This window comes from Arachis ipaensis, chromosome B05, assembly GCF_000816755.2.
Source record: "Arachis ipaensis cultivar K30076 chromosome B05, Araip1.1, whole genome shotgun sequence".
Classification (NCBI taxonomy): Eukaryota; Viridiplantae; Streptophyta; class Magnoliopsida; order Fabales; family Fabaceae; genus Arachis; species Arachis ipaensis.
Window position 1 is genome coordinate 139,152,256 of NC_029789.2, and position 16,196 is coordinate 139,168,451.

At 34.5% G+C, this 16,196-nt stretch overlaps 1 protein-coding gene across 1 annotated transcript; it reads right to left on the reverse strand.

Annotated features, from left to right (window-relative positions):
- On the reverse strand, positions 6,615 to 15,923 carry LOC107644434 (DNA (cytosine-5)-methyltransferase CMT3). Its single transcript, XM_016348291.2, has 21 exons — positions 15,423 to 15,923; positions 14,177 to 14,208; positions 13,949 to 14,048; positions 13,312 to 13,419; positions 13,096 to 13,215; positions 12,907 to 13,006; positions 12,612 to 12,823; positions 12,449 to 12,514; positions 10,568 to 10,825; positions 10,430 to 10,488; positions 10,049 to 10,115; positions 9,636 to 9,965; positions 9,420 to 9,488; positions 8,921 to 9,007; positions 8,753 to 8,840; positions 8,481 to 8,596; positions 8,298 to 8,402; positions 8,149 to 8,192; positions 7,865 to 7,934; positions 7,370 to 7,473; positions 6,615 to 7,021 (listed from the first exon to the last, which is right to left on the reverse strand). Exons 1-21 carry the CDS (start codon positions 15,687 to 15,689, stop codon positions 6,850 to 6,852), a joined length of 2,574 nt encoding a protein of 857 aa, XP_016203777.1. The 5' UTR covers positions 15,690 to 15,923; the 3' UTR covers positions 6,615 to 6,849.

The window sequence follows — 16,196 nt, forward strand, 5'->3', positions numbered from 1 at the left end:
CTTGAAATTTTATTGGCATAATGTCGGACTCCAATTCAATTCTCAATTCCATATAGGTAGATTAGAGTTCCAGAAAAAAAAAATAAAAAACAAATAAAAAAGGATAGATAAAAATTGCTTTTACGTTCAATGTTCAATGTTCTTGTGTTTAGTTGTTTTTTCCCTCTTGTCTTTTAACTGTATTTGTTTATAAAAATAGATCACTTAGATATAAATTTCTCTTCTCCGGTCTCGCATTCCCAGTGCCTCCCCACATCGCGACAGTCTTCTATTCTCTTCTCCAGTTCTCGCATCCCCAATGCCTCCCCACATCCCTTCGTCCCTTCTTTTCACCTCAACAATTGCAGCCACTGCCGTTGAGATTACGATGACAACATGGCCTACGCGTAACAATTGCAGCCACATCCCTTCGTCCTTCTTTTCACCATTTTTGACTGGTGGTTTGTGATTTCTCGTAGCAACGATGGAGATTTGTGGAAGCAGCCACTCTCATAACAAATAGGTAAAGTAGAATTTCAATAGAAGATCTTTAATTAGAATATGAGATCTAATTTGGATTAACTTTATTATTTGGAGGATATTTTTATAAAAAATTACTAGATTGAATTTGATTTTGAATATCAGATTTGAAATTAGAATATTGTTATTATTTAATAGGATATCTTTATAATAAAATTAGATCTCTGCACCATTTTTATTGATTATCGCTATAAATAACAGTGTTTTACGTCATGTTTTAAAACTAAGCACTCCTTTTTTTCAGGTACAGTAAACTGGAGGAGCAAAGAGGATGAGTAACGTAATCATACTTGTTTTTGTTAAATAAAAAATATGATTATCAATCTTTTGTAATCTGTTTTTATTTTCTATTTTTCTTTTATTCTAATATCAATAGTGAAATTTATTTGTTTTGACTAGCAAACACCGGCAGCCTCTATAACTTTGAAGGGAGAATCGAACATGCACTTTTCAGCTTTGGATGAGAAGGTAAAGTAATTTTTTTGCTGTCATATCCAAAGATGCCTTGCTTTTTTAGCAAGTTTTTTTTAAACAGTGTGTAGTTATATTTTGTGACGTCTAGATTTGCCATGTTGTTACCTTATTATTTAGTAATGCGTGTCTTATTTTATGGCATCTTGAGGCTTGGAAAGGGTGTTGTCGAGGCACTGTCAGCGATGATACGCGAAGCTGTTGTGGATGGGATAACAACGGTTCTGCCAAAGTTTGTGGAAACGGTTGGTTCCTCATCAAAAATTGAGAGTTACGGTGTCAAGCTTTCGGATACTGCTCCAGCTGTTACACCACCGTCAGACAGTTTGAAACGCTTCCTTGACGCCAACCCCGCAATGTATTTGGGTGACGAGCCAGTAACGAAAAAAAGGACACCGAGGCGCAAAGGAAAAAAGCCGGTCTCCGAAGTTAAGGTTTTATATTTTTTTAACAAATATCACAATTTATTTTTTATTTTCAATTATCACTATTAATTTTTATAATTATATTTTTTATATTTTAGTTTTTATTATAAATTTTATGTGAAAAATAAAAATAAATTAAAATTTTTATTATTTATTCTATCTTATATTCAAACTCCGCCTATGTTACACTTGCGGTACATAGCCGGTCTCAAGCCCGGATAAAGGAGGAGGGTTGTGTTAGGTTTTCGACAACCAACATAAAAATATAGTCGAATCCCCATGACATAAATCAAAGACATTATTGCGCTAAAGCTAGGTCGTTGCCTGGAAGCAACATGCTGTATGGCTCGAGTACGGTGTCAAATAAGCAAGAACCGCTGCATCGGTGCCCAGATGTAGTGTTAAATGAGTAAGGCTTCTCGCGTTTTCGTGAACGGACGAGAGTAAATAAGCTAGTTCACAAAGTAAAAGGTAAAGGTCGGAGGGACAGAAGGTTGAGATTTGGGACACGGAACATAGGCGCTCTAACAGGAAAATCCATGGAGGTGGTGGACACCATGACAAGGAGGAAGATTAACATTATGTGCCTACAAGAAACAAAGTGGGTTGGTGCGAAGGCTAGGGAGTTGGATACTTCTGGTTTCAAACTTTGGTATATAGAAAATGTGAAGAATAGGAATGGGGTTGGAATAATTGTGAATAAGCAGTGGAAGAAGGACGTAGTGGATGTCAAGAGAGTGGGAGATCAGATCATCTCTATCAAACTTGTGGTGGAGGGAAGTGCTTTCCATGTGATTAGCGCCTATACACCGCAAGTGGGTTCGGACGAACAACACAAGATAAAGTTTTGGGAGGATCTAGAGAGTTTGGTTCAAGACATACCTTTGGGAGATAAGATTTTCTTAGGAGGAGATTTAAATGGCCATGTTGGGAGAGAAGTGACTGGATATTGGAGTATTCACGGAGGCCATGGTTTCGGGGTGATCAATGCCGAGGGTAAAACTATTTTGGACTTTTTTTCAACATTTGATCTTTCCATCACAAATACATGTTTTAAAAAGAAAGACGAACATCTTATAACCTATAAGAGTGGCATGACAAGCTCTCAAATTGACTTCTTCTTGTTGAGGAGAGTCGACCGAAAATTTTGCATTAATTGTAAAATTATCCCGAGAGAGAGTTTGACAACACAACATAGGGTGCTCGTCATGGATTTTCACGTTGAGTGAAAATTGAGGAAAAGGCATCATACGAAGAACCCAAGGACGAGGTGGTGGCGGATGAAAGGTGAGGAACAAAGAAGCTTCCTAAGACGGGTAGGAGAAGAGGTAAAGTGGGATGGGAATGGAAGCGCAGAAGAGATGTGGAGGGAGATGGCGGAAGTTATTAGAAGAACAGCCAAAGAAAGCTTTGGTGAATCTAAAGGAATAGGGCCAAGAGACAAGGAGTCCTTGTGGTGGAATTCGAGTGTACAAGAAAAGATAAAGATAAAAAGGGAGTGCTTTAAAGAGTGGTCTTTATGCCGCAACGCAGATAACTGGAAAAAATATAAGGCGGCTAAGAAAGAGACAAAAGTGGCTGTAAGCGAAGTAAGAACAAGAGCATATGAGGGTCTCTACCAGTCTTTGGGCACGAAAGAAGGAGAAAAAGCTATATATAGAATCGCAAAGAGCCGTGAAAGAAGAATAAGAGATTTAGATCAGGTTAAGTGCATAAAGGATAAGGATGGAGAAGTGTTGGCTCAAGAGGAGAAGATTAATGAAAGGTGGAAGAGCTACTTCTACGAGTTATTCAATGAGGGACCGAAGACTCTTTCGAGCCTTGGTCGGTTATGCACAAGAGAAGAAGATCAAAACTTTGACTACTATCGAAGGACTCGAGACTTCGAGGTGAAAGAGGCTCTAAAGCAGATGAAAAATGGCAGGGCAGTAGGGCCTGATAATATCCTGATCGAGGTTTGGAAGGGTCTTGGAGAAAAAGGCATCAACTGGTTAACCAAGCTTTTTAATGAGATTTTAAGGTCAAAGAAGATGTCTGATGAGTGGAGAAAGAGCACTTTGGTACCTATCTACAAGAATAAGGGGGATATACAAAGTTGTGGAAACTATAGAGGGATCAATCTTATGAGTCATACCAAGAAGTTATGGGAAATGATGATAGAACGGAGGTTGAGAAAAGAAACACAAGTAACAGAGAACCAATTTGAATTTATGCCAAGCAGGTCTACCACTGAAGCAATATACCTATTAAGAAGGATGATGGAGAGGTATCATAGTAATAAAAGGGATCTACATATGGTGTTTATTGATTTGGAAAAAGTGTATGATAGAGTACCAATGGAGGTCTTATGGAAGGTTTTAGAAAAGATGAGAGTAAGAATCGCATATATTCGTGCAATTAAGGACATGTATGATGGGGCCACAAATAGTGTGAAGACTCAATGTGATGTGACAGAGGAATTTTCTATTGGTATAGGATTACATTAGGGATCATCCTTAAGTCCATACCTTTTCACATTAGTCTTGGAAGTACTCACAGAGCACATCCAAGAGCCTGTGCTATGGTGCATGCTTTTTGCCGATGATATCGTCCTTATGGGAGAGTCAAGGAAAGACTTAAATAAGAAGTTGGAGTTATTGAGAGAAGCTCTAGAAGTGTATGGTCTGCGCATAAGCCGTAGCAAGACGGAATATATGGAATGTAAGTTCAGTCTGAGAAGGGAAAACCCTAATATAGAGGTGAAGATTGGAGAAAACATCCTACGAAAAGTTAAAAGTTTTAAGTATCTTGGGTGCATCATACAGGATAATGGAGAAATTGAACAGGATGTAAATCATAGGATCCAAGCAGGTTGGTCAAAATGGCAGATTGCATTTGGTTTTATATGCGACAAAAAAGTACCTTTATAACTTAAAGGTAAATTCTATCGCACTGCTATAAGACTGGCTATGCTTTATGGTACGGAGTGTTGGGCGGCTAAAGGGGAGCATGAACATAAGCTGAGTGTGACAGAGATGAAGATGTTGAGATGGATGAGTGGTCATACGCGATTGGATAAAATAAGGAACGAAGATATAAGGGAGAGAGTTGGAGTAGCACCCATTGTGGAAAAGATGGTTGAATCACGTCTCAGGTGGTTTGGACATGTGAGAAGAAGACCGATAGAACATCCAGTCAGGAGGGTGGATGAGATAGAAGATGGACAAGGGGCGAAAGGCAGAGGAAGACCTAAGAAGACCATCCATGAGGTGGTCAAACGAGATCTACATGTAAACGGTCTCTCTGTAAACATGATACATGACAGAGCATAATAGCGTCATTTGATTCATGTAGCCGAACCCACTTAGTGGGACAAGGCTTTGTTGTTGTTGTTGTTGTATCTTATATTCAGTTTACCATAAAAAAAAATACAATATTAATTTTTATGTCTTTATTTTTTATGTCCTATTCTCAATATTTTATTTTGCCTTATTCTTAAAATCAAATAATGCCTTTATTACACACAGACACGCACCGTTGATAGAAGCGAAAGCACAAAAAAAAAGAATAAAAGACACGAGGAGGAAAAGATGGTGAGCCACAAAGCCAAACCAGCTTCTTCGACACAGATGGAGGTGAGGCTCACAAGGAGTGTGGATTGGCAGCACTAAGATGAGGCAGAGTTTTTTACGACAGCTCGCAGACGACGATGGTGATTGTGCGGTGGCGGTGACTGAGTTAACCATAGAGGTGAGGTGAGACCGTGAGAACTCTGTCTCTGTGCCGTTCAATTGAAAGTGAAAGTGAGAGAGGGAGGTTAGGGATGGACAGCTCGAATTGAGATTTTCTTTCTTTTTTTTTTTAATAAAAACTACGCTGTTTTTAGTGTGGGGTTTGAAATAAAACTCCGAACCAATATGAATTTATCAAACTTGTCGGTTCACTAGTTTTAGTAAAAACCATCTGAATCAAACTGGTTTCCATTGATTTTGCTCTTTGTCCGGTCTTATGACCAACCCAGACTGATATAAGGACTAGTTCATCGATTTTTCAATCCGACCGTCCAAATCAGTTTGATTTTTACAACTGCACAAAAGAATTTTTTTTAATTTGTGGATAACGATAATGTCACAAGTAATCATTTACTTTAACCACTATATAACCAACTTAAGTTAGTTTAGTAATTAATTCATTAGTCCGTTTAAATAAGTATCGAAAATTTGAATTATGTCTTGTACGTGTAGCAACTTATTGGTCAATAAAGAACTATTAAATATAATTCAAATTCGCGACGGATTAGTCCTTGCTTGATTTGTCGAATTGAAAAATACATGTTGAAATAAAAATATACGTTAAAATTAGTTAAACAACACATATAATATATAAATATATAATTACTGTTTTTTGTGTACAAATAGTATTTTTTGTAAAAAGATAATGTTCACATTAAAAAATTTCTAAAATATAATTTAATTTTGATATATAATTAGTGTAAAATAATTTCACACATGCACACATTAATACACTACAAGAAAAATATTGGTTACCATTAAATCTATTGTTGAATTAATTAAATAAATTCGCTGTTGAATATATTACCGTCGAATTTACCATTATCCTATAGTTGATGGTATAAATAGTACCAAAAATCTCTTACCAACAAATTTTTTTGTTCGATACTAATTACCAACAAATTTTTCATCAATATTTTCAATAAATTTATCGAACCTGAATTGATGATTACCGTCGAATCCATTTCACTTGAAATAGTGCCAAAACATATCGTGGAATGCATCCACCGGTAGATTTTTTTTAACTTGATCTCAGTTAAAATTTACTTGATAAAATGTATGTACAATAAATGCTATTTATGCACAAATTATATATTTTAAACAATACTTAATACATATAACATTTGGCACAATAATCATATTATCATACAAAATACACAAATAAATTTTTAACCAATTTGACAATAACAACACAACATTTGGCATGTCAACTCATCACCAAACCTTCAAATTAGGAAATTTTTGAGGTCACATCTCACTAAAAACAAACACCAAAATATACTCTATATACTAGACTCTGCCTATCTAAATAATTATTCACAAGGATATACACAAACATATAAAACACGCATTAAATTAATAACTATTTTGTAATAAACACAGCATGATATATGACAATTTAATATTAAAACATAAAAATAAGAAAAAATTAACTAGAAAAAGTAATATTGGTGGCTGGCGTAGCCGAGTTTCTTGCTTGTAGTCCATTGGACAATCAATTGCTTTAATTTACCAGTACAGCATATCATATCTTCAATACAGCAAATCATGCAATTCTAGGCTGGAAGATCAGAATCATCCTATAGCCCTTTTTAAATACAATTCCTCCTTTGAAGGATGTGATGAATCCTTAATTTGTCATAAAAATACAATAAAAACTGAATTCATTCAACATCTTCAGATGATACAGAAGAAACACGATCCCTAATCATGGGAAATTTTTTAGGTAATTTATACAAAGGCCCATCAGTCGTAGAACCTTGAAATGCAAGACCAAGTGTATATCCCAGAGCTCGTGCTACTGGAACTGCAACAGCATTCCCAACTTGTATGTACCTAAAGTGAAATCAATTATATTATACAATGTTGTGTATAAATGGTAGAAAATATACTTATATTGTGAACAACTTTTTTCAATGTGATTTAATCTGAACAAAACTAACATAGTAACACGGTGATATTTAAAAGGTGAAAAAACATGTTTTTGCGAATTCTAGAATATGAAATATCTCGGGATAATGGTATCTTGAGATTTGGCAACTTCACAAAACACATCTACAATGAGAGTCAGTCCGTTCTTGTTTATATATAAAATTTCTATTCACATCTATAACATGATTCGCACATTCATATTTGACATAGTGAAGAAAAGATAAAACCGCATAATAGAAAGATTATGGTTACCTTTCTTTCACAGGCCCACACAGTTTGTAAAAGTCTGGAAAACCTTGAAGCCTTGCATTTTCTCGAATTGACAACACTCTATCTTGCTCAGGGTGTAAAATTGCCTAAAAAATACAAATTTTGGGATGATGTATAAAACCTTCATTCTGAAGAGAGGGATAAGGGGGAAGGAAATATAATCCATTTAGGGCTTCACAAATTCACTGTTACTTAGTAGTGTTTAAATACTATCAAAATTATAAACCTTTACTAATTCATCTATTCCATTTTTCAAAAGCTCCAGTCACAAATAGCATTCAATACCTAAACTATATTTTACACAAAATGACACATTTCCATTAATATAGTTATAGTGAAGCACCTAAGTATAGGAATGAAAGATTTTGGAAATTTGATAAGATGGGAATGTATTCATTATTCATGAAAGTAAATCTATAAATTCGACAAAATAATCAGATATGAATGAACTGTACTCCATAAATAAAAATCACGTACATGATTATGAGGTTCTGGCCTAGTCACAACAGTTGGAACAGTTTCATCCCACCACAAGCGAGCAAAAGGTCTAAGACATGGACACCAAACATGAAAACAATAAGGATCAGATAAACAGCAGCATGGTACATATGAATTTCACTTTAAAATATGAGAGAAACAATTGAAAAGCTCTCTCATCATCACCTATTCAGGAAAAAAACTAGATGTCATCATAGAGTATTTCGAATGCAACATAATAATCAAACCCCCCAACAGATAAAAATATATGGATGAAAACTTACTTTGTCGATGTTCCTTTCACAAAAGTCATGGCATAATCTGGAACCTGAAGTAACATTTAAAGAACATGTTTTAGAAATGAGTTTCTAAGAATTAAAAATATAGTGCCACAAACGAAGAATGCGTAACTTTGGAATAAAACTTTTCTTACCAATGGTTTTCCAGAATCCAAATATACACGTTTAACATTAGGATCCCATTCCACTTTATTATCAGGTCGCACTCGAACACCTGGTAAATCTCTAAAGCATGCACCCTAATTGCAATATATAATGATTGTTAACATGTTAATGTTAGAAAACTTATATAACAACCTTACAGAAATGAAGAAAACCTTTTTCTTGGGGATCCGACACACACGCTGGTAATCATCTCCATTCAATCCAAACGGACGATGATCATGAAGCAAAGACTTTGATGATTTTGAACTTGCTGAAAGACCCAACATTGCTGCAAATAAACAAATTAGCACTCATATTTCAATCGCCACACAGTCTATAACCAAACATTATTACAAAATAACTTTTATGCAACATATATAACAAACTATTAAACAATACTGTCTATACATCTTACAAACCAAATAGTGCTGTAAGAATGGATTACCCCTCTTGCTTAATCTAATAAACTTTTGGAAGTCCGTCTTCGCAGGTTTGTCATATGACATCTCATCGCGACTTTCATCATTCTCAATCTGAATAGGGTAATAACATTCATCAACAACTAACTTATCATAAAACATAAAGGCAATAAAAGGATGAATAAAAGATATACCAAAGGAAGGTCAGAAATAGCATCTTCCAATAAAAGTTTTTTTTCCAATGTAATATGGTGACCTTCATCATGTGCAACTGTATTTATCTGCAAGTAAATAAATTTTCTTAAGGACTTCAGTATATTATAGTTCGAGATTTTGCAACGCTTTTTTAAATTGAAAAAAATAAAAAAAAATGTGACACTAATCATCCATTTAGCATTTGAATTATAAAATGGATTTTATTATTGTTTCGCACGGTATCCCCAGCCATGTAAGTCAAAGACTAATCCGTTACAAATCTGAACTCCATTTAAAGATTTGGAGTTGGCCAATGGGATGCTAAAGGATCTTATCATAAAACAATTTAGGAGTAAATAACTAGCAACAAACCTATGGCTAGTAGAAACCAATGAACATGCCAATTAATCACAATGCCATGACTAATAAACACTTCTAAAATGTTATCTTACAATTCAAAACACAGTTACTCAAATCCAATGTAAAATTTGCACATACCTCAAATTCTAAAGGAATAACACCCCTGACAATAACATCATGAGTTGGAAGAGGGAATTGAGGCAGCTTCTGTACCATGTAGAAAGAACAATAGTAATATAACATAAATTTGAACTTCAAGACCAAATTAAAATACTGAAAATAGTATTTCCTTTTTATGTAAATAACCATGATAACTATATTTTGAAAGATACTGCAACAAAAACATTAGCATACCTCAGAAGGTTTAGCACCCCATAAAAACACTCGCAGTCGAAATTGAGGCAAGCCATAAGCTCCAGCTGCCAGGATTCCTAAGCGACTCTGATAATTCATTTGAAGAAGACGAGCCAATGCATATCTTCCGAGAAAGCCTTTTGCAAATTTCAATAAATCAACCACATTTTCCATCAAGGAAAATCTAGGTTGAAGATATTGAACGGTATCCATGAAAACAATAAGCTGCTTGTTTTTCTCGTCATCCAATGGGTTATCTTTGTTTCGAAACCGGTTGAAACCACTGATGCCTTGGCAAGGAGGCCCACCACATATTACATCAGCATCTCCCTACAAGACAACAATGATGATATATATGACATCAAATAGCACTCACATCTATGTATCAAAACTTCACCCAATATCAAACTTACAGGCAAAGGTAACATCTTTGACTTAAAGCCACGAGTAACAAATTCCTTTATCCTTTCCCGGCAATTACTGATCAAACAAAACATAGGATAATCAATAAAGGGAACCAAAAAGGAACAATATTGTAAATTAAGTACAATAAATTAATATCAACTGGAAAAAATAGTCACTTTAGAAAAAAACAGCAAAAAGAATTTACATAAAATTATAAAGATAATACATCAAAGAAGATAAATCCTCTGAACTTAAAAGGGTGAATAAAGCAATGAAAGTATTACAATGAAGTAGATTTATCTACATAAACAATACAGATTTGTTGTTTCAACTACATAATAAAGAGTACATTCTTAGCTTCAAGTTATCTACACAAAATTCTAACTGACCTTAAGCCAGAAATTGGCTCCCAAGTGTCTTCATCAGGTCCATAACCCTTCCAACAAACCTGCAATTAGAAAAAGAAAACATTTAAAATATACTTCCATGACAGAAGAAGATTGGAAATAAAGAAGTTACTATCAGACCTTAAAGTATAATCCTTGCTCATTTTTGTTATTGGGATCACCATAGCATATGTCTAACACCTCAAAAACTTCAAACACTTCTTCATCTGCTCCATCATTGTTCTCTTCTTCACTACTCGCATCATCATCATCTACTGCACTAAAAAGTTCATCATACTGCTCATGTGCCACTTTGCTTTGGACCAACGAGAAGTAACTACATAGCTTTTCCCACTCCTTCAATAACGAAAGGAAATTTTCTGCTGATTCATTTCTGACCTGAATTAGAACATAAATAGTCAACAAATCAAGAATGTTATGTCAACTAAAAATAACCAGAAAAGAAATGCAATGTCAATCTATTCATGTGAGTGTTAAAGTCGCTTAATTTTTCCATCAAAGGACAGTACTGCAATTTCTAAACAGTAAACATATTTAACTAAGGATCATTTAGCAACCTTGCAAAGACACAAATTTTTATAAAGGCATTCCCAATCCCAAATCCCATTAAAGGTTAACTTGTAAAATTTGGATTGTGACCTAGTTGATTCTTTTAAACCATCAAGCTATACTCAGTCACGTCCAAAAAAGTCCCTAGCACGCAGAACTGTCTAACTTCGAGTCTAATAGCTTTAAAGGCTAATAGCTGGAAACTTTGGAAGAGCAAAAGCAAGAAACAAAATACAACCATTGTCAACCAACTCCTATATTCTATGTAATGGAAGTTGACAGGCAACAACTTACTGCCAATGATAAAGCAACAGTAAAAACCAGCCATGATTGTTCTCAAGTGCATCAATATAGCACAAAACGATTAAAGGAAGGAAGCTTCTAATCCCTTAAAAGGAAGAGCACACGAGTAAAACACTATTACACACCTCCCTAATGAGGAACTTTAAGGAAGGAAGCTTCTAATTCCCTTAAACCAGCAGAGGGGACAATCCACACAATACCTCATTTGCCATCTTATTGTAAGAGGAGGGAGAAAAAAGAGTAAGGAACCAAAAGATGTAATGAAATTGCCAGCTGGCACTAGTGGGGTGAGTGTGCAGATTTTATTATGATTCAGTTATATATATATATATATATATATATAAGGAATGAGGATGGGGAACACTCAATCTGGGGATGCAAGGAGGAAAGTCAGGAAACAGAACCAGGAGAGAGGCAGCACTCCCAAATCACTGCCACAGCCATTTACTTCTCTAACTTTTCTCTCAAGAAAATAAGGTTGTTTATTTACAGGATCAAATCACTGAGACAAAGATAATCATATTTGACAAATGAAACATAAACAGAGACATTGTATTCAGAAATGCTGAATTAGTATATTTTGTATTTATCATAACAAGGAGAACACAGAAATATTAATAAGAGACACAATTTAATTTTCATTTTTTCTTTCATTAGTCTTATTAGTTTTTCATAATTATATTTTTCATTATTATATTTTTTCATCAAATTTTTTGGATAAAAAAATGAGAATAAATTAAACTTTTATAATTTGTTCTAATTTATCATTAAACAAAATACAAAAACACTAATTTTTGTGTCTTATTCTCAACATTTTGTCTTATCCTTCTCAAAATCAAAAGCAGCCTAATATATCACAAATAGGGAAGTTAGGTGATATTACATTGGTATCGCTCCTCCCTGAAGCTTCTATCACTGTTTCACTCTTTGAACCTTGTTAGAAACACCAGTTGTTACAATCACCCTTAAAAGATAATATCTATTATACCCTTTAAAACTATATTATGTTATTTTATACTATATAAACACAAGTATATACATGGATATATCAACATATTTTGTCCACTGGAAAGTAAAGAGAAAGACAGAGAAGCATTAGCATTTTCCCACAGGTAGAAATAACAAAGAAAAAAACAAGCATTGTATTACCTGTGTTTCAGGATGATTTAACTTGAGACTTTCACAAGCATGTTCGTTCAAGTCCACTGCCCATCTCTATTTGAAAATATAGCATACCATTAGAATAAAATAGACATCAGCAAACAAAATAAATTCAATGGATTATTTATCAAGAGAACAGAATAGAACTCACTGTAACAAGGTTCAAGCCAGACAAAATGCCACCAAGGCACAAACCAGTTGACATTGCTCCACAACCAGAATATAAATCTAATACTCTAAGCTCTGGTTCTTTATTAACTTCATGATTAACACCTTCCACATGTTCAGAGTTTACTTCTGATCTTCCATTTACATCAATATCTGAAGATATTGTTGATGTCTCACTGCCACTATCCCTACATTCTGCAGTACAAGTTTGTACAAAAATGAGATGCAATTACAAAGTAAAATGGTCAAATAAAGAAATACAAGTATAAAATAAAAACCTGCAGGCAAATTGACAAAGGTCGAGTATGGCAAAAGATATAGTGTATCACAATAATAATCACAAGGTGGAATTGTTCTCTTCTTTGCATCCAAATCAACCTGAAATCAAACTTCAGAAGTAAATATAATTACATAAATGCAAGAATGTCAAGTAACATAAAACACATAAGTAAAGCCTGCTGCCGTACATTTAGAGGTATTCTAGCAATGTTTAACTTTGCAACAAGACAATCCAATGGGTTGTCATCTTGAACCTCTGAAAAGAAAACTCGGTTTGGCTCAATAAGGTAATCAAGATCTTTAACAACCTGAAAATTTTAAAGAGATGTTAAAAGTTCCCACATTATTATTCAATACTATTATGGCTAAAGTTTTATAAAGCTTCATAATACTATAAAACTTACAGTATCCTTTGCCCTATAATACCATTGTGCTGTGAAATACAATGTTCCATCAACTGCCTCAAACATCTCAACAATTTTACAAATATAATTGTCTTCACCTTCCCCTGCCTACATATCAAAAAAGACTTATCATATCCTTACATTTAGACAAGAGCATACATGAAGTAGATATTGATAAATAAAATGCATGGTGAATAAAATATTCTCTCAATGACAAATACATAGAAATTTATAAAGTCAAGGACTAAACCAAAAAATTAAAAGAAATGCCCCCCATATGTTCATTGTGAATTCAGGTTATTGGTGATACTCTTATCATATGATATAGATACCAAATCCAACTTATTACCCACATCAACATTCACATCTTTTTGTAGTATGTCGTGATTCTTTAATTTGCAATTAAATGATGATGCGATGATTACTCAAGTTTTTTTCGGAGTAGTTGATTCTTTTCTGCAAAATGTTCTGGAATGTTGCTCCGGTTATCAGTCACTACAATAAATGCCTAACGGAACTTGGAGGTTGACCAAAATAGTAGAAGTGAAACACAAATTTCTCTAACTAAACAATCCAGCGTTATACACAAAATGCCAAACACCCATTATGGCACTATTAAAAATGAATCTCAACTAACCTTGACATGAGCGTCATCATAAAGCTTGTAAAGGGTACACCCATCTACTTTTGCCTGAGTGTAGTGACGCCGAGCAAGTCTGATGTCCTCGTCACTGTCACTGTACAAAAAATTGCACGATTCAGTGATATATTAGCTTTCATCATAATTCATTGTCATGAACAGCTTCTACAAAAAAGAAAAATGGCATCGCAGTAAATTGCACAGAGTTTTAAAACTCCCACATACCTCTTTGATTTTGTCCCAGCAGACTCTTTTGCCTAAACACAATAAAAATATTCGAGCTAAATTGTTAGAATTATATTTTATATATGGTTTCTGAAATTCTGGATATTATTTTCATTTCCAATATTCAAAACCAGACATTTCTGTTTAGAAAGTGAAGACAGCTACGACATTGGCTTTCCAAGTAACAAACATCGCTGTTTAGTCAATTTATTTTATAAACATAAACTGTTTTAAAATTAAATAACATTTTAATAATAGTTAAGAAAAAACAGAAATTTCTAGAATTTAAATTTAATTGGAAAAGGAGACGAATAATTTTAACTTTTCGGATAATAATCAAGGATAATGGAAAAAGAGTACGAAACATTTGATTATGTAGAAAAGTGTACAGTAGAGCTGTACAGTGAATATTAATTTATGTAACGAACATGAGAAAAGGTGAGTATAATACAAGACTAAAATAATTATGTCACGGTGTTATAGAAGCTATCTAAAATATCAACAAATTATTGTGTCTTGATTTCTCTATTTATATATTATAAATAAATTAAATTTGTCCATTTTCCTGTGTAAGAAGGCAGGAGGGACAGAGAGAATTATTGCAGCAATGCCATGCACGCTTCTGACTGTCTAAATTAGTTACTGTCTTATAACACTGTTGTAAATTTAGTTAAATAATTTCGTTATTAAGTTTTTTTTTTTTAATAATTTCGTAATTAAGCATTATTCTTCATAAAGGGAAAAAATACATAGCTTTTTTATGCTTTTTTTTTTCTTACCAGGAAAATGTTGCAAGATTATTGGAAAAATGCAAAATTAATCATTTTAATCATTTTTGGAAGAAATTTAGATATATGATGAAAAAAATTAGTTAAGGATAAAAAATATAAAAATTAAATGTTAACAATATCACCACTAACTGCATTTACTGTACTAGAGAAAAAGAAATATCCGTAAAAATCTTGAAAATTATTCTTTCAAGATTCTGTTTTCACTACAGCCACTAACTTCAGCTGAAGAACCATTACCAAATTAACGATGAAAACTTTGCAATAAAATGAGCCAGATTTGGGAATTTAAACTTTCCAATAGAAAAAAGAAATCTAAACAGCAGGGGAAAAAGAAGAAAAAAAAAAAGAAAACAAGCAAAGCTTCATCCAAATCCAAACACAGACCAACTTCGAAATCATCGAGCTTCACTTACAGCAGTTCTTATGCTTACTACTCAGAGTCAGATAAGGTTTACCTTCTCATACCGCTTAGGCCAACGCCTCCTAGCCTCCTCGTTGGAAACCGGATCTCCGACGAACACCGCATCAGGTCCTTCTTTATCGCCATCGGCGTCGTCCGCCTTGATGGAAGCAACAAATCCGGCGTCATTCATTTCCTCCTCTTTGACGACAGTTGAAGCAGCTTGTTCAGCTTCTTCAGCTGCCTCAATCTTCAGATCCATCTTTTTCCTGTTGGATGAGCGAGATCCAGAGCCAGCGGAGGATTTTCTCTTGCCAGCCATGGTGGCAGCACAGGCTGTTGCGGCGGAGGAGGTGGTGGCGCAGAAATGATAAGTTGAAGAAGATTTTGAGAACAAAAAGATTGCGCAGGAGAGAAATGGGAGTGGTGGGAGTGGGTATTTATAGAAGGCGCTTAAATTTCGAGGATCGTGGCAGTGGGCGGGAAGGCGAAATTCAGGTGCATTTTGGTATCTTTTCACGAACCGGCGACAGTGTTCGCGGGCTTTGCGCGTCCATGGAGCCTTTTATTTTAAATTTCATAATGGGTTGGCCTTTTCCCTAGGCCCAAAATAGCTCACACGGCATTCCGCCCCTTCCTCATCTCAAAGGTCTCGGGTTCGAGTCCTACTAGTTGCAACCGAGAAGAAAAAAATTGGTAAGTATATGAGGAGTGTGTGGGTGTGTAATGTGTACCTAGGATTGGGGTTGTCCAATCCATTGGGGTACCTAGAATTGGGGGTTGTCCAATCCACCGACCAAAAAAAAAAAAAAAAAAAAAAAAAAAAAAA